The 24,851-nt window shown below is 43.2% G+C and overlaps 1 protein-coding gene across 1 annotated transcript in view; it reads right to left on the bottom strand.

Annotated features, from left to right (window-relative positions):
* ALK (ALK receptor tyrosine kinase) overlaps nucleotides 1-11,889 on the bottom strand; it is a gene marked incomplete at both ends in the record, with an annotated part of 342,274 nt that extends 330,385 nt beyond the window's left edge. The window contains one exon of the mRNA XM_080340946.1: nucleotides 11,783-11,889. Coding sequence (XP_080197072.1) covers nucleotides 11,783-11,889 — 107 coding nt within the window. The remainder of the gene's footprint in view (nucleotides 1-11,782) is intronic.
* Nucleotides 11,890-24,851: the final 12,962 nt, after the last annotated feature.

Genomic DNA, 24,851 nt, shown 5'->3' with positions numbered 1-24,851 from the left:
GATCTGTGTCTTTCATTACACTAAAGGTCTCCCTTCCCATTAATCTTGTTGAGCAGCTCTCCTCTCCAAGCTCTGCTGCCCACAATTTGTGATTTCTTATTGTTGAGCATCCATCACATGTAAAATCAGTTCTAAGCACCCCATTACTCACATATTTAGAGATGTCAAAGCAAGGCCTCCATGTAGCTCCCAGAACACTTTAGAATTCCCTTCAGCTTTCCCATCAAAAAGGCAAAAAGGACACAAGCAGACAGCATCTTATTTGAACTTGCCAGGGAGGTAGATTTCCTTATGCAGAAAGTTATGAGGAGGAGCAAGGCAAAAAAGGTAACTGCATAGTACAGTTACAGTTAATGATGCATGAACATCTCAAGGTTCAGCTGATCAAGGACCCAGTCCTGAGTCCTTCAGGTGACTTTTTCAGTGCCAATACAATAGAACTTCTCGTGCTGACCCTGTAGGGAAACTAAGATGAGTTTTATTTCTCATATTATAATACAATTTATATTAGACCATTGCACACAGCACTTCAGGACTTCGGAATGACCAGAGCTTTCTTCTGCTCAACCTGGTCTTCAGTTTGATTCATGGACCATTTCCATGACCATGACATGTATACATACAACTATGTTCCAAACAGATCAGGGAACCTGCGAAACTTCTGGAGAAAAAAAAAATCACTAATAGAGATTGACTAAAGAAGTTTCATGCATTCAAAAACTTTCATTACTGGGATAAGCCTCAGAAGAAGTTGTGGAGCTCGTCTCTAAATAGCATGTCTGAAAAGTTTGAATTCACACACTTATTAAAAGGGAAAGGATGATCAATTGCTCTCCAGGGTCTATCCACTAATGGATTCCTTTTCCCAGCACAGGATTGCTGCAGCTCATTCATTCACTCATTCATTCATTCATCACAACCCTGCAGTTGCGCAAACAGACTCTGTAAACAAAAACTCTTCACCAACAAACTCCTACCGTGTGAACAACATGAAGTGGCAAGCACAGGAACACCCTGCAGAGCAGCAGAGACAAGTAGCTCATGGATATTTCTTTTCCCTCTTATCAGTATAGTTAATACTGCTTTACAACCGATGTAAAAAGATACGTTACACTAGCAATAAACCTCAATACATTAATTCTCTATACAGACTGGTTGCTGAAGGCTTAATATCAGTCATAATTATTATCCGTAAAATGTTATTGGATCAGATCTTAAAAGTTAATGCTGCTTTGTTTCAGGAGATAAAGGACAGTAGGCTGGCAAGGGAGAGAAGGAAACATTAGGTGTCTGATCAGTCTTTGTGTGATTTAAAACTTTAAAAGGGTTTTTTTTAAAACCGCAGAAGGGACTCAACACCTCAAGTATTGTCCGAATTCCTATGAGCTGGCCTAAGCAGAGTCCTATGGCAAGAGTGATTTCTCAGAGGACATTTTATCTTTGAACTTGACGCCACTGCCCAGATGGGGGATGTAACTCTCTTCTTGAACTCAGGACTGGTGAATGCTGGCCTTAAGACACCTCAGATTGTCACGTGAACTTAGTAGGTAAAGCATCCCAGCACTGAGGGCCTTTCCTAAGCTGCAGCCTCCCACCATCCATGTGAGCCCTTGCTGCTCACAGCATTGCCTTCAAAAATGGACATTTGCCTTCACAGCCCTCATGCTAATGCAAGAGCTCTGTATCTGCAAAGTAGGTGCCCTAACAGAAGGCAACCGGATAATAGAGCATGTAAGCTGCCCTAACATTTACAGCTAATAAAGATTTATATCCTCCCTGTCCACAAACACGTTATTCAGCTTTCCACACTCACTAGTCCAGCTCTCCCTTTACCTTTTTGTAGTACACTATTGCAACACTCTGAAGCCATTACTCACCTCTGCCAAGAGGAAGAAAATGACAGTGTGAGAGCTGGGAGGGAGCAAAGGAAACCAGTGTGTGTCCTCCTCCCCAAAAGCCATCGTGCTTCCCAGTGAGAACTTTACTCTTACGTAAAACAAGCCCCGTCTCCTCCTTTCCTTGGTTACTCAGCAAATACTAATCACCACATGGACACCTCAGTGCCCTATCAAGTGAGGAGAGATTTTGAAGGCTGACCACAGGGTCGAGACCTTTAAAAACAAAGGGAGGCTTAAGTGCCAGCTCTCAAGCCAGCCCGCACTAGATTCACTCTCTGCCACTGTAATGCACCTGTTTTGCAAAATAAACATTAAATTTGGAAGCTTTACGGAATACGACATTTTTGAAATGTAAAAAGTATGCCAAGGAAATAAGGCAGAAGGGTAATAGGAAATTCTTGCAGGGAGACCTATTCTGAATTGTCTACACATAGATAAGGTGCAGAATTCCTTTCCTTAAAGATTTTATTAACCTTTTGCTGATGGAAGGAGATTACTGATTGAGAGCTAGATGAGGTCAGTGCAGCAATTATATTTCGAATCCTCTTCAAACAAGGCTCTTGGACAACGTAAGAAAAAAAATTGACAAAATGAATTGTTACTTAAACTGAGTCTTTTAGAAGAATAATTAAGCTATAATAACTATTCTGGCTTCCTCTCCAGCCCTGAAAAGTAATCCTTTCTCATTAGTTTCAAGTTTAATTAGCATCAATAATGAAATGCCCCTCAGAAATAACCATTGCACTATGCTCTCCAATGCTGACATACGCTATCCTACAAACAGAAAGGCCACAGGGTGATATCTGAAGATAAGGAGAGGCTCAGCACATCACAGATGCTCCCAAAAATAAAAAGCAAACAATACTGTAAAAAACGTGGAATGTGACAAAACCAGATTTATTTGAAAGACAAGTGTTGCAAACACATCATGGAGCAGAGAAGACTCAAAAGTGGTTCTGCTGCAGTATTTCCAGTGAGTTACTGAGCCTCTCAACTCTAATTCCTTGCTCTTTCTTGGCCTTTTGGCTGAAGCAGAGAGAGATATCACTATTTAGTATATGCTATAGGAGAAAATGGTATTCAGCACTCGCAGTCTAACTTAATCAAATAATGCTTTTTCCATCCCTGGCTTCTATGATCTCTCTGTAAAAAAAAGATATAATAATGCTTAGCATTGTCACCAGGGTGATAAGGCTTAAAGTACTTTGAGAATTTAACATGAAAGAGGTTGTAAAAAGCCCAGACATTCCGACTCATCTGAGATAGCCTGCCATTTAACGGGCCAGTAGAAACAACAGAGGAATGCCAATGTACAGGCTGTAATTAGAGGTCTGCTGCAACTTGCAGAGCTCTGAAGGATCACCACAGATTTCTGATAGGTGGAGTCAAAGATATTCAGACACATATCACAGGCACTACAGTGACTGCATTCAAAAGAACCACGCAGACTTTCAAAACTGAGCTGGAAAGAAATCTTCAGCAACACAAAAGTCCTAGAAAGAGTATGACATATGGAGAAACACCACTTCTGATACGCCTACTGATGCACATAATTCATTATACACTTAGACTAGTATTAGCTCTTCCTAACAGACCTCAAGAAATACGTAGCACAAGAATCCACACACAGCCATCTCACACTGTACTCCCACCCTCACCATTGCACTATCCCGCTTCTTCCCCAATACGCACCACCAAACCTTCTCTGCTCTTCACCTCACACAGAACCATCTTTTCTCCCTTTGCCCAGCTTGTAACATGGACATAGAATCACAGTTCTATTTCATCACAACGTTTTGTAAGATATGAGACCAGAGAGAATTGCTTGTCAGCAAGAAAGTGGGGAAAAGCCTGCAGAAAGAACTCACACCTCTTTCTTCACAGTGCACTGCTACAGGAGAAATCCCAGTTCAAAATGAATTCGGCATATACCCTTGTTTGGGAGGAAAGGTAGATCTTCTGCCTCAATGTAAACATTGCACTACCACTGAAAGACATTTGAGATTTGCAAGCTGAGATGAAGAGTTGCTAGAGACAAGTTATAAAGGGGATGCCCCACATTTCTAGAACCATGTAGGTGAAAGCCTCCTGCCTTGTACCTCCACTTCGCCATCTGTAATCCACAAAGAAACAAGCAAGCAATGGAAGTTTTAAACACTCTCAAATCCCCGCTCTCTGTTAATTTCTGCTACCTTAAGTGGGAAACCATAAAGAACAAAACTTCTCCCACGATCTCCACAACGTTTTCCATTCCCAGGACAGCCAGTGCTCCATTTGCTCAGCAGCCCCCACCAGCCAACACCTGCAGCTCCTCACCACAAATGGAGATGGTGCCCAGCTGCAGCTGCTAAATGCACCCTGGCCAGCTGGCCATGGGCACAGGAACCACAGCCTCACTCACGCTCCCTCACATTTTGTGGGGATACCAGTCACACTGGCCAAAACCTCAGAAAGTATTCAAACTGCAAATCTAAGCTTGATCATTTGGCTTCAAGACAGGTGGTGCTTTAATAATCAAAGGCAGAGCTTGTAATTAAAACAAAACAAAACTTAATCTCTCGTAGCATCAAACAAAACTGATGCTATATTTAAGTTGGAGAAGATCGCTGTCACTGAAGTGAATGAAAAAGCTGTCCTACAATTAACATTGCAGAGATGAGAATAAATCAATATGGTAGGCTGTTTTAGCATTGCCCTTAAAAACCTGAGAGTTCAGACTGCTCCTTATTGTCTTCATTGAGGTTCTTAGAAAGTAAAATCCACAAACAATAGCACCTTCTACCAAAGGAGTTCAAAAGCAGTCAAACCTACACTTGCTTTGCAAAGGAAGTATCTGCCATGAAGTATTTGGTGTCCCAGGACATGTCAATGGTAGGGCTGTGCATACGCAACCCCTTCTCTGAGCCCAGCTCCTCAGCTGGTTCTCTCCTCCTCCCTGCTCGCTCTGTGCCATAGTCACTGGCAACAGACCCAAAACTGCAAGATTATTAAGTTGGAAGTCAAAGCAGAACTCGATTTCCGCAGCTACCCTTGCACCTTCCTACTGAAGTTCTTTGGCAAAGGGAAAAATAAGTGCAAAAGATTAACGGATATGCTGTTTTCAAACCATGAGGATCATTTCACATTTGGTACCTGTTTCTCCATGCTCAATTCCATCTTTGTGCAATAGTTTACCATTTTCCTTAAAACGCCTGTTGTTAGAAACTTCTCTATAGTCTGCAGCCAGCCACGAGCTCCTTGTAATAGATACAGCTCAAACGTTCCAGCCACATGTCATAGATCTTACACAACTAACAAGTGAAGATGATTCTCCTTCGCTACAGCTGACATAGTTTATAGCTTCTGAAAGTAGAGATATCTAAGTCTTATCTGTGCTGTCACAGGGAATTTCTGAGTAGCCATGCTAAGCAGGACAGTGACAACCATGAAGACACTCAGCCACCTCAGCCATAAATCAAAATACTCATGTAAATTAGACTTTAGTCTCAAAATGTGTTTCTTGCCTAAATATTTAAACACATAAATAACCTCCAGCCATTCCAGCTTGTCATTTTAAGCTTTTTGACATTTATTGTTCGCAAGAAAAGAAAGGTCAGACTTATCAAATCTGCATTTATGCTTCCATGACATTTTTCTCCAACCAAATTTTTCTGAATTAGAGAAGCAAGACAAATGTGGCACATTTCATAAAGGGCCTTTCTCAGCTCAGCACTGTGGTCTTGGCAGCCCCGCTGAGCTCAGAAGAGGCTTCTCAGGAAACAGATGCTGTGACTCAGTGGATAGAAAGAGATTTAGGAAGTCTGCAACCTGAATTGCTGTTTGCTCTTAGGTAAATCACCTGTGCCAGAAAAAGTAGATGTCCCAGTCTCAGTATTCTGGTTCTGGGCAGCCCAAGTGGTGCTTTGGTATGAGAATTAAAGACAGGAAATGTCCAGGCACAGCGCAGAATCAGCTGCCACTTGGGAAGAAAATCACAACCTGGACCCCAAAAGCCCCATCACCCCAAATGAGGTGGCACTGATATGTTGAAAAAATGATATGTTCTTTACTGTGATGAGGCTCATTTATTTGAGAATTTTGTAAGTGCTAAATACTACCGATCTCCATCCACTTTTTCTACTTTTTATGGCTAATTTACAAATACCGTCACAAACGCGGATTTTATTTCCTATCATGTAATGTTTATGTGAGATGTGCAGTGAACCAAATGACCAGATTACTTCAAGATACAACTCAATCAGACACTGCAAAACTGCCTTAGATTTTGAAGAATGTCTTTGCATTTGTATAATAAAGCACTTAAGTCTCCCAGCGCACTTCTTTGCTGCAGGTATTTATTCCCTGTTTTTAAGGATGGGGAAATAAAAGCACAGCAAGTTTAGAGAAAACATCTTTTTTTTAAATGTGCCATAAATGTTCACTCAAATAAAAAAATAAACACAATGAACTGATATTTACGCCACTTTTGGTGTTTGTTGTTCTTATAAATAGAACATTCATAAGAACAATGAGCCCAAAAATAAACAAAATTTGCAGAAAACAGACCTGGAAATCATAAATACATTGTGCATAATCCTGACTCCCATCGAAGATCAGCAACACCGCATAACTCTGGTCCGACCAAAACCATGGGAACAGCGATCACGGCGTATTTTTCATGAACCACTCAAAGACTGAGCACCACTTCTAACATTATCTGCCAAATAATTGGCAACAAATTTGCACAGCCCCAAATTTTCGTGCTCAGCATGTAAATAGCAAGCAAGGCACCATCAGACAGGTGATCCATATGCTGAGTTTTCTCGGTGCTGATGGAGCAGGAAAGTGATTTCAATAGGAACAGGCGGGACAGCAGCAGGACCGAGGATCGTGCTGCCCATGAAGCCAGGCGAACCCATCACCAGGCAATTGGTTTCCTCTTCAAGAGGCATTTACAGTTAAAGAAGAGGCACTGTGGGCTGACTGCATCCACATTTCTGAAGAGCACCAGTGACTGGAGGTCTAGAGGGCGGTGCTACAGACCTTATACTCGAGGCAAGAAGGACTGGAAAGATGCTTCCAAGCACACTTAGGATTCGGTGTGATTCGGCAGCTGCTGATCAGCCTGCACTGCACTGGCAGCTGTGACAACCCCCGGCCAGAAAAGGAAGAACCTCAATTTGTGCCAGTTCATGTCTAGAGTAAACTCAAGTGCAACTCAGGCCCATCCTTAAGCTTTGGACTGGCAAAGCTGGCCTGATAGGCGAGGCAAAGCACAAAACCCCAGCAGAAAAGAGCAAAACCACTTGCACTACAATGAAAACCTTTCAGAAACCTGAATGCAATGCTTCAGCCTTATTCACCAAGCTTCGCCACCAATTTATCAGAAGATCAGATCTCAGATATTGCATACAGTTGAGAATGAGAGAAAAACAGAGAACAACTGGAAAGTGCCTGATGTCTTCTACCAGTTTTCTGGTCACTGTGGCACAGCTCCAAGCCCTGTGCTTTAAAAGCAGAAAAAAACCCAAAATATAGCAAAAGAAAATCATATCTAAGAGACCTTGATTAAACACTGGTACCTCTAAAATATGCAGAAAGAATTCTGCAGACTTCACTACAGTCAAGAGTTCAGCTTGGAGCTCTGATTTTCATTTGCAAAATGTCCACTTTCAAAACCACATTTTCAACTAAAGTTCTTTCTAATCTCTAGGCAAAGGGTTCCTCCTGCAAATGAGTTCATGTGCATGGTAGCACTGCCCTAAAGATGTAAATCCTAATTGCCTCAGCATTATAACAGCATCAGTATGTAGTGAATGCAGGCAGTTTCAGAGAGAATACATGTAGCTAGTTAATAAAATTTTAGATGAAGGCCACAGTGCAGGTGTAATATTTCGCCTAGCCAGAGGATGAAAAGCTAGGCATTGCTATTTAAAAAATATAATTGGAATGTTAAATCTATTTCATGAATGAAAGTGCATTGACCTTTAGAGGGAGGAATGACTCATTTTCATCCCTGTATGCCCCTTTTTAACATACTCTTCCCACCTTTACATATGTTAGAAGCAATTAGTTCTCATAGGAAGTTATTTTATGGCCATTTCAGCTTATTAAACTTCCTGAGTAAACTCACAAGAAACCTATTTAGCAACATTTGTGGCTCAGGTGCCCTGCAGTGAGTGGATTGGTTACCTGTGACATTAACACGAAAAAAATCCAAACCCCAATGCAGGGTCAGGGTGCAAGGGCTCTGGATCACTATAGAGCTCATGTGAATGTAGAGCACTAACCTCAGCCTAACCCAAATCCATTATCCATGGGGTGGATTTGCCAAAAAGGCCGCACACGTGCTACCCTATCTGATCTCAAGAGCCCTGGGAGTAATTTTAGCCCAGCAGCAGAGGATCCATCATGCAAAGCATGGTCAGTGCTGATGCTCAGACAGTTCTTTAACTGACAGTCTCTATATAGAGAGAATTTAGGATTTTTTTGCCAAGTAAGCTCAATAACGTGTTCAGAGACTACACTGCGACAGAGACCCACTGCGTTTCGATAGATAGCAAATCCTGTAAGACAGAACTGAAACTGGCCAGGACTCCTCTGACTGAGATGTTCACTAGATGTCCAGTTTCCCATGGCAATGTACTGGGTTTAAGCTCTTTTGGGAAAGGTTTCCTTGGCAGTAAGGTGCAATTTCTAGACAAAACCAAAAACAATGAGAGCAAAGTCAGCAGCAACCTGTTAGTTAGGAGGTTCACCTAAAATATGGGAATCAGCAGCACTGCAATCCTCTCCAAGCTCACTCCTCCATTCGTCTGCATTTCTTGTTGTGTGTTTTTCCAGATAAATGATTGAAATGAATTTGATTTTTTTTTTGTCCCAGAGAAGCACTGGGAAAAGGAGAAGAAGCCAATATTTCCAAGAGGAAAAACCTCTCATATCCAATTTTGAAAAAGCCAAGCTGACACAGAAATGGTATATGGACTGAGGACCACATCCTCTCTAAATGGAAACCTCTTCCTGCAGGATGCACTATTCCCACAAGGTTGAGCGTGTGAGAGAAATCTGGCATTGAGAGTATTTGCAGGAGAACCCTGTAGAAATTCCTGTGAACTTCATGGTGTGTTTGTTAAACAACAACAGTCCAGAAAATACATCCTTTACTAATTATTCAGTAACACACTGAGACAAATTCCTTTATACTTTGTGCAAACATGCTGTTAAAAAGATAAAAGGTATTGGAAAGTACAACAATTAAAGAAAATAACGCATTATTTACATGACTCTGTTGTCACCCATAAGGTAAATGGGAATTCATCTCCTTGCAATTTTTTTCTCATCCTAAAATTGAATTCATTCTCCATTCACACAGACGATAATTTGGCCAAAATAGTTGGAATGTTAAATCTATATAGTAATTATATCTTTTCCTAGGAAATACTGCAATCCTGGGCATCTCCAGCAGAGGAAAAAAAACACCAAAGCTAAATACATCAACATAAGTGAAGCAGCTTTACATTGTTGATGGGAGGATTGTGTTGTTTGAAATCCATTTCCAATGAGCTTAGCCAATGAAGAAAAGGCTCAATTGCCTTAGGAAGGGCTTTAGTTAAGCCTCATACACATTAGCTGCAACGGTGTTAATAACTGCTGGGATCTGCACACTTATGGGCTGGTGGATGCTGTTATCACTGTGTCAGCGCATCCTGTTGTCAGCTGCGCTACAAGGCACAAGTTTCAGCACAGCAGTGACACGTGGGGTTCATGTAGGCAGCACCTTCTCAAAGCAGAAATAATGTATTTTTTATATGTTTTTAAACAAACCCATGTTAAAAATCCAGTGCAAAGCCACGTAACAGTATAACTACACTAAGGTGTCATTGCTGAAAAAGCAGAGATGCAATTGTATAGTGACAAAACTTCCAAAGGTTAGCAACCTTGGTGTAGAATTCAAGAAGACTAGGATTGTTACAGAGGATTATGAACAGCTACTAAAATTATTACTGGGACATCGGTAAATTCGGTCCATATTCCTTCCCCTTTTTCTGCATCTCCTATGATTGACTTTGCACAGCTGTGTTGCAGTGAGAACAGCAGAGCCTTGTCTCCAACATGATTTTACAGGGGCATAGCTAACTACTACTTATCTAGCTGGAAAAACATGCATTTCTTCTGAGCTGTGAGACAACACACAACATCCAGAGCCTGTGCGTTTCACTAACTTTGGTTAAAGCTCCATCTGTGTTACATTCAGATGATCAGAACACTTGTTAGTTCACAGGTATACCCTTCACCCAGGTTATAAAAATACATCTTAATCCTCAAAGAAGACAAATGCATGCCCTCCAGCTCCCTTATTGCTATAAGCACTGGCATCAAGATGGCATTACAAGCTACTGCTGTATCTTCACTGCCAAACAGGGAGTTCTCTAAAGCAAAATCAATGCTACTCACAAAAAAATCCCCAATCAGAAAAATGAGGAAGTGGGTTTTGATGGTTGTTTTGTTTTTTACTGCAATGTATCAAAGCAAGACCTGCTGGAAGGTCGGGTGTGTTGGCCTCACCTAGCCACCTTGTGGTGGACAGGACCTCTGCGTTCTCCCTGCCAGAACTGGCACAGGAAGAGCTCGCCCAGGTACCTCACTTCAGCCACAAGCCTAAGACTGACTCACACCCAGCCTGCTTTAGTTTTTGTTTCAGGCAGCAAGGAATGAGCTGGGTTTAGTCTGTGGTTATTCAGACTGCTGGAACAGCTTTTCAGATGAGCATCAAAAAATGAGTTGCTCCAACTTTGTATTCAAGACAAGCACTGACTTGTCTCACCTCTTGTGAATTTACTTAAGTATATTCTGTGGTCCATTAAGTAGGTGGCTACTCAGGGACACACTATCAACTTCTACACAGCTTCATAAAAGCTACCTAACTTAACTCACTGTGACAAATTATTTGGCCCTGCAGTCCTCTAGGTATTATACATTTTTAGTGGGAGAGCCTTAATCAGAGCTTGTGTTAAATGTACAATGGCAGCCTCTCTTGATCACTGGCCCAAAGCAGAACCTTGATTTCAGGTAACAGAGCTGCCCCATACCCTGACTACAAATCACTGCCATGCAGAACGAACATTTTAAGCCAGTTTCTCTTTTCACAGAAGTACCAGTGCTACATGAGCCTCCTCAGATGTACAACTTCTTGCCTTACTATAGCTGATACAGGGCACTTTGCTAACGATTTTCTGTGGTTTTAAAAAGGACAGAAATTAGCTGTTTCAGATACAAGAAGCTCAGAAGAAAACCTGCCTCTTACAGGTTTTTCTGTCAGCCATTACCTTATAAATTTCAAGAAGAGTAATAATATCAATACCGATAGCCCATAGCATTAACGTACAAATTTGGTGGTCAGCCCCAGCTGTAGAAATGTGCCGTTCCCTGAAGGCTGCCTGCACATAACCTTGGAATCGCTTGCAGCACTTTGAGGAAGCTCCCCTTTTTAACATCATATCTTTTAAGTTTCAAAGAACCTGATCTTGCTGTCTTAGACTAATAACACTTTAACCTTTGGGTGTTGCTTGCGGCTGGCACAAACGAACTCTTGGCATTTCGTAAAAATCCCTCAGCCCTTTCATGATAGTCCTCCTGGCCCCAGGAAAGCCCCTCTTATCGACACATTTTGCACTGGTAAAGCGTAGCCCTTAAGAACAAGCTGGTAGGGGAAGCCACCGCTGCTCGGGGAAGCTGCGCTTCCCGTACCCGGGGGTCTGGCAGCGGCCGGGGCTACGGCGCGGAGGTGCCGGCCGTGTGTCCCGGTGGAAAGGGCACACTGCACTGCCGGGACTCCGCGCCCGCGGAGGGCTCGGCGGGAGCGGGCTCGGGCCGCTGCCCGGCGCGGTGCGCGGCATGCAACGCACGGCTCACCTGCCGCGGAGACGTGGAAGAGGAGGCGGGGGCGGGCGGCGCGGATGGCCGCCGACAGCCCGCGCTCGCTGCCCGGGAGGGCGCCGCGGCGTTCGGGCATCAGCCGCACCCGCAGCCGCCCATCGCCGGCGCGGAGCCACCAGGTGAAGAGCTCGGTGAGGTTGAACTCCAGCTGCGCCCCGCCGGACCCCGGCGGCGGCTCGCCGGCGCAGCCGTCCCGCAGGCTGCCCTCGCCCACCTCCAGCACCAGCTGCTTGGCGCGCCGCAGCCGCCGCCCGGCCGCGGAGGGCCCGCCGGGGGGGGCGGGCGGCGCGGCCCGCGGCAGCCCCCCGCGGGCGGCGCGAAGCAGAGGCGCGCAGTCCAGCCGCAGGCGGCACCGCGCCGCGGCGCGCCCCGGCGGCCCCAACACCAGCTCCCGCACGTAGGTGCGAAACAGCGAGGGCACCACGAAGTCCACCGCCAGGCTCCTCCTCTGCAGCCGCGAGAGTCCGGGGCCCTCCCGCGGCCCGGCCGCCGCCGGGGTCAAGCTCAAGGCGAAGCAGGCAGCGGCCAGGAGGCGGACGGGCAGCCTGCCCCCCGCCATGACCCGCCCGCGGCGGCCGGCAGCACCCCGGGGGGCGCCGCGCCCCGTCCTGCGCCCGCGGGGCTGGCGGGCCGGGAGCTGCGGAGGCTGGTCCGCCTGGGGAGCGCGGGGCCGCCGCCGGACCGGTCCGCCCGGAGCCGGCGCTGCGCGGGCTTTGCCGGCTCCAACTACCCGCCACAACGCAGGCATTACCCGGCGAGCGCTGACATCACGCCCGAGCCCGCCCGCCAGCAGCCAATGCCGGCCCCGGCAGCCGTCATTATGCAAATAGACCGGGGGCGGGGCGGGCGGGGGGGCGCGTTCATTGAGAAAAAAAATGGCCCGGCTGCCCCCGGGAGCCCCGCCGCCCGGGCTGCGGGAGCGCCGGCCCCGGGCTGGGGGAGGTGCGGTCCGGGCGCTGGGGAAGCGCGGACCCCGGGTACGGGGATGGGAGACCCACTGTCCCCTGGCACGGGGCTGGGGGACGCACGATCGCGATCCGCAGGGGGAGGCCCAGCGCCCTGGGAAGGGCAGGGCTGGAGCCGCCCCTCCACATGGCCCGGCGGGGTCGCGGACGGGCAGCAGCCCCCAGCCCGGCCGTCCGCCGCGTGTGGTGAGGGGCTCTGAGGTCCCTCCCCCTGCCTCTTCTCTCTCTCCTCTGCTTCTCTGTGCAGGCAGTGATGGACAGAGCTGTTCGGTTTTCTCCTTTCCTTCCCATTCTTCCTTTTTCTCTCATCCTTCCCTTCTCTCCTTCCCTTCCTTTCCTTCTTGGCTTCCTTCCTTACCTCCTTAAAGGCTGACGTTCCCAAAACAACCCTGGACGTCTTTCCTCTGTAGGTGAAAAAATAAAAGGTGATCAGTAGCGGGGGGAGAAATCTCAGAGCACTGAGCATAAGTCATTCTAAAAAACTGAACAAAATTCTTCCATTTCAGAATGAATACAACAGCCTTAAGAAAGGTTCATGCGACAATTTCCTTTTTTTAACCTTTAATAAATACAATATAATTACTGTAATTATATTAGTGCTGTGCCTTAGGATAGCTAATCATAACTCATTCATATTTCTGGAAGTTGCCTATATGAATTAATGACTTATTATTATCCCTTTAGTTTGATACTTAATGCATGTATATTTTTATAATCCAGGTACTTTAACTATATAATCATTAGAGTGCAATTATTCTGTCATGTGGTTATTCTTCTGCTTATATCAAATTAATGTTAATATACAGATATTGTGGAGCAGAACCACAGTGTAATGCCTCCATAATTGTAGTGCTGAAGAGTGTAATTGCAGGCATGACGCTAGAAAAGGGAACCAAGATCTTTTCTGTACAGGAGAGTTGAGGACAGAACTTCAGGGCAATCGCCAGAGGATTAGTCATATAATTTCATTAATAGCCAAAAAAAGCACTCTTGTGCCGCATTCACCCTTATACAAGTGTGGTCATTTAAAGCCCATCCAAGGTGGTGGTTTTTCCTCAGCTGATGCTGATGGACTTTGGACGTACCCTCACTTTCCCCCGCTCTTCTTATTTCACAATCCGTTAGATTCACTTACCCAATATGTGAACCCTAACCCTTCGCTTTCAAGTTTCAGTAATACCTTGGACTGAGACCTATGTCCTCAAACCTGCCCTCTTCACCAGATTATTTTGGTCTACCATCATGCTCCACCTGCATACCACATGTTAGTGAGCAGAAAGACAATTATTGCAGAAAACAATATGGTGGGCACAGGAAGTACTCTAAAAATCTCTACAAACAGTTTATTGTGGGCTGTTTTCCTGCTTGCACAGATCGGATTTCCAACAAATGAAGCTGACGCTGTGGGATTTCTTCAGTTCTCAGTATTTCCCCCTGGAATTCGGTCATTTCAAGCCTAATGCTGAGATCGTTTTGGTGAGTGGTAAGTCTCCCATTGACTGTAACTGGGTAGACCCAGAACACAGTTCAGATTTTCAACTCGGCTACCAGGAACAGAACAATTTAGTTAATTCCTTTATGCCCAGCATCTTGCTAAAATAGACCCATATCTTCTCAAGTTTACTCTTTATCCTGGAAATTATACAGGCACCTTACTAACCTTCATCTTAAGTGTGAAGTCAAAGTTGGCCCCAGTCAGGCTAGCACATCTAGAAATTTCCCTTTCTGATCTTTCCTCAGAATAAGATCAAAAGTGTGTGGTGGCACACTGCAGCCTTCTCCCACGCTCCCCATTCATATTCGTGGGTGCTATCTCTTAAAGCTGAATCAGCCACTCTATCTCCTCAGCCTCTGCCTTCTCTACTACATTTGCCAAAAAAGCTGTTGAGCAGGAAAAGGTTTTGTGATGTGCCTGACCCTGGAGTAAAGGCATTTGTTTCTGGTCAGTGTCGCTGGTGTGGGCGCTGTACAGACCCAAGTGACTCTGCCACCTGTCTTAGGGGATGCTCCCTTGGGAACAATATGGAAAAAGCCCTGAGATGCCTGCGGACAAGACAAAGTCAGTGTGGTCTTTGCCTGCATTTGGGTGGTGATGCAGCCCTCCATTCCTGAACCACACACGGCACTCAATGAAACGATCTGCCTGTGCTTGGGGAAAAATAAAAAAGGAGTGTTCTGAGACTGTCATGGCAGGTAACAGACTGTTATTTAGCAGCCCCAAGGAAATTAGGTAGTACATCAAAGTATGTTGATGTGTACTTTTCCCACTGTATTACCTTGTTTTGTTCCCACAAAACACAAGAAGTTTAGAACTGAAAACTGAGATTAAGAGGTGTCTTTATTAATAGGCTTTAAATGAAATAGGAACAGCTGTTAATACATTGAAAAAGTGAAAATGGACCCATTAGTGTGGGAAGAGAGGCAAGGAAATCAATGAGGGATCTCCAACGGTTGAGTTGCTGGCCTGCCTTTTTATCTCCTTTTTTAATTGGTCTTTAACAGAAAGAGTGGTTTGGACATTTGGGAAGTAAGAGAAGCCTGGCCAATACAGCCACTAATGAAGGCCAGGTAAGGAAATACTTTGTTCAACTCCATGATAGGTTAGGATCAGCAGATCTGTACAATATGCTTCCCAGGTTTTTAATTTAGCTAATGAATTGACTCTGGCACTGGCAATTCATTTTGAAAAGCAGAGGAAAACCAAGCAAGTCTCAAAGGATGAGGGAGGGGGGGTTAAATACACTACTAATCTTTACAATGGAGGAAAAAAGTCACATTGATAGGTCAACATTTCAGCACTAGCAAAAAAGTGAAAGAAAACACACCAGACAGAGGACTTCAGTGGCAGCTTAGTGGTGTGCAAGAACTGAGGGAGTGACACCCCTGAAAGGCAAATTCTGCTCATAAAACGTTAAGAAATTTATGCCAGGAAAACTGTATTACCTGTTGAGGCTCTAATTGCAACTGTGTAGGTGTTGGAAAAGGCCCAGTACATTTCATGTATTCAAATTCTAGCAAACCTTTGCCAGAACTTCATGGGAAATATTACTAGCATAATAGAGCTGAGCAATACCACACGGCCTCAAAATCAGTCAGGAGACTATTGGAAACTGGAGTACCATGAGTGGAAGATGGTTATATAACAGACTGAGCAAGCATCAGAAATTGCTTTGTTTTAACATTTCTGCTTATACTTAGCTGAGAATGTCAACAGCATCAGCTCCTTCGGCAACACTGCCTTGGGAAGGCTCCACTCACAGCCAAACGTGGAGACAGCAATTTCGACAGGAGCATTAGAGTGTCAGCAAAGCAAAAGGAGAGAAATATTGTTGAGGAACTAAGCCAAGTTATCAGCAAAGACATAGTATGTAAGAACAGTGCTCTTCAGTTAGATTTGGGGAAGAAATAGCTGCTTCTGAGTATAGGCACTTCTGGTGGTATACAGAACAGAGGGAGACACCATCTATGTTTTCTCCCTGAGTTCCCAATCCAAGTCATCAGTTATCTGTACTCTAGGGATATGTTAGATGCAAGGTGCAGTCGCAAAGCCTCAAAGCAGACTGTCTGTACACAACAAATATTTCAAAGAGAGAGATGAGGATGGGGACATGTCCCAGATAGAATTTTATGTATCTAGACATGTTAGCTCAGCACAAAGAATTCAGAGGGAACTGGCAAATGAAATATGGTGATATACATTGTGTTTGGAACTGTTTAAGAAGATAGTATGCTTCATGGAGAAGTAGTCATAGTTCCTTTACCTGGTGTGGTCTTGCTTCTGAAGCCTTCTGAGCTGAATTGCCTGGCAGGTGTGCTAGACCAATGGGATCCAGTTGACAGCCCAACCTTTACTTCAGTAGATCTTTTCTCACTTGAGTTGGGCAGAATAATTCTGATCGACTTGCATCCGATTTATGAAAGGCCTGGGTTGGTTTCCTTACTCTCTGCCTTGCTGCCTAGAGTCCCAGGAAGAACCAAGCTTTGATCCGGGGCTTGTAATTGAGGGTCCCGATCTGAAAGCCTGTAAATCTCAACCGTACTGGCTTCAAAGAAGCTACTTTGAATTTACACTAATGAGGCAGAAAGTAGATTCTGGCTCTTGCTCATCACTTTGTAATCGCTCTGGCTCCCTGAGACAAAGGCAGTGAATCAACAACGCTCATTATTTCATTCACTGCTTTGCTTAAGCTACCTGCCCTTTCTTTGGCTGCTGAGTGTTTCTAAAGTAGCCTTCCATTTGCCAAGATAAAGCATAATAGCCTCTTTTATTACCTTCTTTTTTTTCCATCTTCCTCATCGTGTCAATTAGTGTGTTTGCATTTTAACAGAGATCCTGCCTGAAAGCATTCTGGCTGCTAATGTCACAATTAGTGGTTCTTTCAGTTGGACCAATTATAGGTGATAATGTTACTATTTGACAGTGTTTGTGTTCTAATTAAGAGCCTGATTGCAAATTTGGTACTCAATTCCAGCCAAGCTGCTTCTTTTTCATTGGGTATCCCCTACTCACAGCTTTCTACACATCCCTGGAATTACACTCAGAAAATAAAAATAGATGAGTCATCACTTGTATGAAATATTTTCTCACTTTCATCCAGATTCATCTCTCCTCTTTTCTTGTTGACTACTCAAAGCATTTTTTCTTATTTGGTGAGAATTTTTATCAAGGACAGAACATGCCACAGATAAAAGCAGGATGGAGCTTTTGAATGACAAGTTTAATCCATCACTTAATGCCCGCACTTTCAGGTGTCAGCCACGAACCACTGATTGTTAATATCGCCCAGCACCAGGGTGCATCAGTACCACAGTTTTGCCCATTAAGAAAAACAAACAAATCAATGCTGAAAATGTGTCAGGCTATAAAATGGGAAAAAAACACCCTATAAAGCACATTTTGGGAAAAAACTGAGTAAGATGAATTACTGTGTTTATAATAGGGGAGAGTGCCATTCTCATTTCTAAACAAAGAGAGAGAGAGATCTGGTGTCATCTTACTTTTAGCGCTATGGAAAATAGCACGAGGGCATTTGACAGCATTGCCTTTCCTGTAATTCTGATTGCCCCACCTTGCATAAATGCAGGGATCTGCTTTTAAATCTGAACCAGAATTTATGTCCCTTTGGATGCTGGTGTGTGCAAGAGAGGTTATAAAGCATAAGCATAAAAGCTGCTAAACATCATGTTTGTGCAGTCCGTGTTGTGCTTTTCATACCACATAGGATCAAACACATCACCAATGAAGCGTGGTTTCTTCCCTCATCACCTGAACAAGCAATATACAGGCACAAATATGAACTTGCCTTGCTTCAGTGCCCTCAAGTGAATTGTGCTCACAAGAGGGAAAAGGCCAATTTTATGGCATTTGAAGTGATGGTTGAAATTTCAAAAGCAGTCAAGCTACCTACAACATTCCCATTTCACAGATACTGAAGAATCTTGTAGAGGAACTCTCTGTCTGGGAAGCAGTTTCTCCAAGAGGACTCAGTTGACCACATTAATTCAAAAGAGCTATAGCAAGAAGTCAAAAACATTTCAGCATAGTGTAATACACCTAGTGTGATCCCGTGCTGGCTGATACAAACCCAAGTCTCAGAAAGAAGGCCTCTCGGAAAAGCTCTTGATGTGGCTTGCTTTCATACTGGCAAGAGCTCTTGCTGCCCAGGTGCTCATTAGGCAGCTCCTAGTTGGGTCTTGCCTTCTCCCAAATTCATTTATCTGAATAGACTGCAGAACCAATGAAGTTTTGGACACAGGTTGTCTGTCTCTGAACCTTGCAGAGGAAGAGCAACTTGTAGCTCAGTTTATCTGAGTCCCCAGGTCTCATCCTAATCCCTTTGTAGCTTACAGGATTTTCCTTGTAGGTGCTCTGGATTTACAATTCACTTCTTCAGGCTTTTGGTTAAGCATCTGGTTAAAACCTACGGACATGCTTATGAAAAGATTTAGAAGCACAATCACTTTTTAGTTTAAGCACCGATGTATGCAAGGAAATAATAAAATATTGTGTGCATCTCTCTACCTCCATTCCCTTACCACTGTGGTAGGTTCTTCAGCTTTTGGGGTGCTCAGGAATCCTCTTGAGGTCACGGCTTTTCCCTCTTGTGTAGCTATATTCCTTCTCCCTCAGCTAGTCCTCCTCTCACAGGGGTTATACTGCCTTCCTCTCTCCTCTCCAAACTTCATGTGCCTGACATTCTCCTGAATTTTGCCTGGGTTGTCATGCTCTATGGCTTTCAAGGCTCCTGCTGATACACGGACTTTTTGCATCACCTGTCTGGGACCTTTCTACTTGAACACCAGACTCTGTAGCCAAGTTACACTGGACTGCATTTCACATAAAACGCAAGCATTTGTGGTTTTGCTGTTTCAGAACCTCAGCCAGACTGCCTCCTTAGTACACAGACATACTCCCTCTCCCAAAAACTGTGAATAAAATATTTCAAGTTTGCTTTCTAGGCTTGTGGCTTAGCACATAAGTGGCTTTTGAAACAATTTCTGAATGCCTTATAGGCAACAACACTCTTAAATTTCATCCTGTGGAAATGGAAGAAGTTCACTGAGGCTCTTCGGATTATTATGTTAGGATCATAGGTCACATCTTATCTTACTGCAAATGGAGTGAAAATGACCTTTCCTGAGAGGTGTACTGTGACTTTAAATTCAGGCAGGTGTATACATGCAATCATTTTGTTTGATGTTTGTTGTGTTATCACAGAAGCATGATTTTTCCCATTTCAAAGCAAAAAATAGTCACAGCTATTCACCTTCTGTCTGTGAGGCTAATTTAATGCTGAGTCAAGCATTGCAAGAGAAATAATGAACAGTAAGTGCATATGCAAGGAGGCTTTAGGGAGTGGACTTCTCAGTCCACTGATAAGCTGATATTTAGGGCTGACAGCAGAATCAGCAAACTGCTTAATGAAGATGAACCGACTGCACTTAGGGGTTGCTTTTTCTCATTAATTTCCTAAAATAATATTTCCCCAAAACTCAGTGACTGTCCAATGGCTGTAAGGTCACCCTCAGCTGTTGTGGGGAGCGGGACGAGTGTCAGGAATTCCCAAAGAGAGTGGTGGGGATATTACCTTTCTGTGTGACAAATCTGTCAAATATCCATTTGCCTTTGCTCTGAACTTTTCAGGTTGGATAAAAGGGACAGTTATACTTTATTGCAGAAGATTTTCATATATGAAAAATGTAATGCTGTTGCAGATGTATCTGGAACATGTTTTTGATACTCACTAGTAATGGTAGTGTCTAACTTGAAATGGAAAAACGTTGGCCAGGGGCCTAATTTTCATAGGCGATGAACAAACGCTTTTCCCATTAGCTTCACTGAGACTGTTGCTCAGCATCTGAGAGGTGTTACTCTGCACTCCCAGATGTTGCTGATGTCAGGTTCAGGCATGCTGCCAAACACAGGACGGGCTTTTTATTAAAAAAAAAAATGGAATGACCCTGTAATAAATATAATATTTCATTTCATTGTAAATCCACAAAAATAGGAAGTTCTGTATATTGCAGAGTGCAATGGAAACTGTTCTCAAGAGTCCTCTTCACATGTCTGCCAATTTTAATGAAGTAGTTGATTTTGGATAATATCCAGTGTAGATAACAGGTTGAAGAAACCAGAGATCTGTTTCATCATTTCTTTTGGTGCAGCATGGCTATGAAATCCCACCATTCTAATCTGGTACTGTTTCACAAGTACTTTGGGATGTAAAAAGGAGGAGCTGTGCCAAAAGGGCCACAGAACTCCAGGACAAAGCTGAGGAAGCTCAGCAGCTCTTTTCCTTGAAGCACTGATGATGCTGAGGACTGAAGAAAGACTACGCGGTTCTGGAAAAATATATGAAAGAGGTATGCTACCCTCATCCTTAGATTACTAATCCTGTCTTTTTGGCAAGTTATTTCTGCTTGGATATTTACAAAAATGATCTCTCTGCCTGTGTACCAAGGTGACAGTTTACTGAAATTTGAGAGGTACTGAGATACATCTGTCAGCCACTATTATTAGTCTGAAGAAGCTTTTTGTTAATAGCTTGAAGGTCTGGGCTTACAAAAGCCCCTCAAATCATTCATGGAGACACAGAGACATATTTGCAACTGCTTTGGGTTTTCAAGTAGTCACAGACACTAGAACTTCATAAACTGTGTACAAACTTCCTCTGCACTAACTTATAGGAATTTGGTGATCCCTTCTGGTCCTCTGTTCCTATGGCAAACAAAAACATAAAACAAATAACAAATTTCCAGATCTTTCAGGTAATGGAGGAAAAAACAATTGAGAACAGATTCTTCTCAAGAAAGTTCTGTAGTTCTTTATGAGGACAGTTCTTACTGATTAAAGAGGTTGTTTTATAAAAGCTGCATAATCAGGCTACTATTCTGTCTGGGATGCCCCTTTTAGTCATCTCTCTATTCCATGTGAAGCCTTAATACTAACAAGCATAAACAAGCTAGGGTAAACCTTGAATTTACTGTTATTAATAGGTTCCAATCTGCTGCAATATCATCTCATGTCTCTCCACGCAATTAAAGTTGTTTCTTGCTTTTAAAAAAGCTTTAACGGGTGCAGCCAATAGACCATCTATTATCATGAATGAACTCAATTACTATCTTAGTCACGATCAATATTTGCTTATACTAAGTTAGGAAAAATACTGAAAGCTTATAGAGTGGTTAAATGGGTGCTGATGTTAAGACAGCAGAAAAGCCTGAGAGGACTGAGAAATGTACCCTTAAATAAGTACAGTTTGTCTTGATATTTCTGAAGTCATCCAGGAAATAAGTGCTGATGATCATCTTTTCTGACACTGGTGCTGTGAATTTGCATCAAGGAGATAAAGACTTACTAAATCTCTCAGTGGGAGGAGGTTAAAAATTAACTCGCTATTTCCCTAATTCGATGAAGAATGGGTTCTAAGAAGCAAATTGGCTGTGAAATGCTCTACAAATAAGCCAAGCAGATGTACATTCATGTACACACAGGTGAAAAAGCCACTACATAACATCTCTGGGCTACTGCCAAACAGCCCTGTAAGAACTTAGAGGAGGAATACTCTGTCCCAATGGGGTGACTTTGCTTCCCTGCAAAGGCAGCACACTGGGGCCAGGAGAATTAGAAGTCTCATTTCGGATTAAAGAGCAAGTTTTATCAGAACCACATCAACAGCAGAGCTGTCTGCATGATCCCCATATGATGATTTAATCATTCCAGAGAGGGGCTGATTTGGTTATTCGAATGTTGGAAAGAGAACCTGGAGTTTATAAACTCTGTGTTAACACAGTTTTTCTCTGATCGAGTCAGTTAACATTTCTAGTTCAGTTTCTAGGTTTTTTTAAAAATGGCTTCACAATTTGGGAATTGAAGGGCAGCTAGGAAGAAAGAGGTTGAAAGAGTAGGAGAGGGTAGAAAAAAACGTCCTAGACAAATCAATGAGTTTATTGACTTCGAGATAGTTGGTTTCTGTGATTATTATTTTTTTTTTAAGTTAATGCCCCCTCCAGGGCAGTCAGAATGTTATTTTGCCTTGGAAAATGCTCAATGAGAGAGCCTGAATATCTCCACCTTTTCTAGGTTTTACTGGCTGTGCTAGGTGATTAAGGTTGTCTTTGCTTTAGCACAGTTGTGAAAGGCTGACCTATATTTCAAAACAGGCTAGAAGACAATTAATTTCTTTGGGCCCTTCTTGGACAATGTCCCGGAGTATCCATAGAGCCTGCCAAGCAAACCACCAGCAAAGGATTACAGATTTCTGATGGAGAGGTTTGTTGATGGTCTATTCCCTAGAATATGAAAGAAACATTCTGGCCAGGTGAAAGGAAGACAGGAGCTTGCAATTAATCATTTACACTTCACAAATGAATTGTTAATGAACAATGGGTCAGTCATTTAGTCTTACTGAATCTTAATTCTCTGTCTTGAAAATGAGCTGGGATCACTTTTATATGCATGGTATATAGTTGAGAGACTGTTACAAGTATTAATTCATATCACACTTTGCAAAGATGTGAGAAGTCATGGGAGACTAAGGTTGGGAGTGACACTGGGTCTGGTTCTCAGTTACATTTTGTCCACTGGGACAGCAAGAATGGAGCGTGGTTTTTTTCTCCATAAATTTGTCTAGTGGCTTTTTGAATGCAGGTAGCGCTTTCTCCAGATTGCTTTCTGTATACCAAAAGGCTTAAATGGATTCAAAGGGTGATGAAACAAAATAATGTCACAAAAATGCATCAAGGTCTATTAAAAAGGAAATTGTCGCTTCCTCTCAAAACCTCAGACATCAACTTTGGAAGCAAGTAAGTACAATCACAGTAGACTGTTCTGCAGGTCTTCTGAGTCTTATTGGCGGTCCTGAGGAACAAGGGCAGTAGCCAAACCAAAATATCAGAAAGTGGTTTGATTTGTTCAGACCTGAAACAAACAGGCAAAGAAAGGAGAATAGTTTTCCAGCATGAAATACACACTCCTCCATTTCCTCCCATCAATCATTTTCAATCAAATAAAATGGAAGGTTGTTTTTAGGTTGTATTAGTTTGTCCTTCTATTTAAAAATTTAGGTGTAAATGTTTTAATGAAACATTCCCCTTTGGGAAATAGCAAACAAACAATTTTAGCCTTCACTCAGAAATGTCTGTTACTAACAAATTTAATATCAACATCAGTTCATAATCAGATTTTGACTGACCTAAATCTGCATTTCTAAACAAGTGCAATGTTTGAACAGAAAAGTGTCCAACTCTGAACTGGCACAACAGTTAGAGCAGCTGCTCTCCTGTGTATAGCCTCATGAAGTATGAGAGCTATTTTGCCTTTTCCAAACTTTTAGCATACAGAAGGGATCTGATTCTGTGTTGTCATTACCTGCATCAAACTTCAGTACAAACAGTGTGAAGAAGTTTATTTTCACAAGCCAGTGCAGGCTCTGGCCATGCAGAATGCTCACACCATTCAGTAGAAGTGCTGAGAGGTTCTTGAACATTTTTTAACCACCACATTCAGTATTCGGCTTGCCTATAGTACATAGTTGGATGAACATTCAAGCAAGAAAATGAGAAAATCCAACAAGAAATAGCTATATTTTAATCACGTGTTGAATTGCACCATTTCAGTGTATCCTTTTCTGATCACTTTATAAACTTAAAATATATATAAACAAATAAAATAGAAACCTTCTTTCCTATATGATAATTTCTGTTACTACCCTCAACAAATGATCAGACACTTTTCTTGCATTTTGCTTGTTTACAAGTAGTTTAAGCTTCTGTTGCATTCTGCGCTTGGCACAAAAGAGCCCATAAAGACACTGTCCTTGGCAGGAAAGATTGTTTGCTTTCTGCAGGCCCTAATCCAGAGAGGTGCAGAGTAAGCTCAGCCCCTCCTGAAGTCAAGACAAGGCCCCTGGAGATTAGGACTTCTGTGACTGTTTTATTTCCACTGGCTTCAGACTTGCAAATCTTTGCTTTTCATCTTTCTCTAAAGTTAGTTTAATTAAAACAAAACAAGTCAGAAAATCCCACATTTCAGCAAAGCTGGGTCCAAAATAGCTTTGTGTCTTTGAGTTTGCTTACTAGGTCCTCTTAGGAGTTAGGCCTACAATTTAGACATGTGTTGTATTCATGTGAAGGGAGAATGGAAATTTTCACTCTGCAAATTTTCCCTAAAATATTTCTGTTGGGCACTGCTCTGCTGTCAAGGGTTTAGATTGCAGGGTGACAATAAAACCCTGGCAGATGTATTGTCAACCTCCTCTCTCCCACCCACTTCCCCCTTGTGCCCCTCCCTCCCCCCTTTTCCCACTCAGGACAGGCGATCGGGAGGGAAAGAAGGACAGAGAGAAGAGAGCTGGAAAAATTAACAATGTTTTACTAATGCTACTAATAAGAATAGAGAAAATAATACAAAATATACAAAACCAATCTTGAAAGTCTCAGCAACTGCAGAGCCGGCACCCGAAGTCCTGGATTAGACTCCATAGCCAACCGGAGCTGGATTCAGTCTCTCACTGGGCCTCAGTTCGCAGGGACGACTCGCAAGGTCCTCTCCTAATGTCGGCCATAAGCAGAA

The sequence above is a fragment of the Nesoenas mayeri genome (assembly GCF_963082525.1).
Source record: "Nesoenas mayeri genome assembly, chromosome: 3".
Lineage (NCBI taxonomy): Eukaryota > Metazoa > Chordata > Aves > Columbiformes > Columbidae > Nesoenas > Nesoenas mayeri.
The sequence above is the reverse complement of the archived record's forward strand: the minus strand, read 5'-3'. Positions and strand labels throughout refer to the sequence as shown.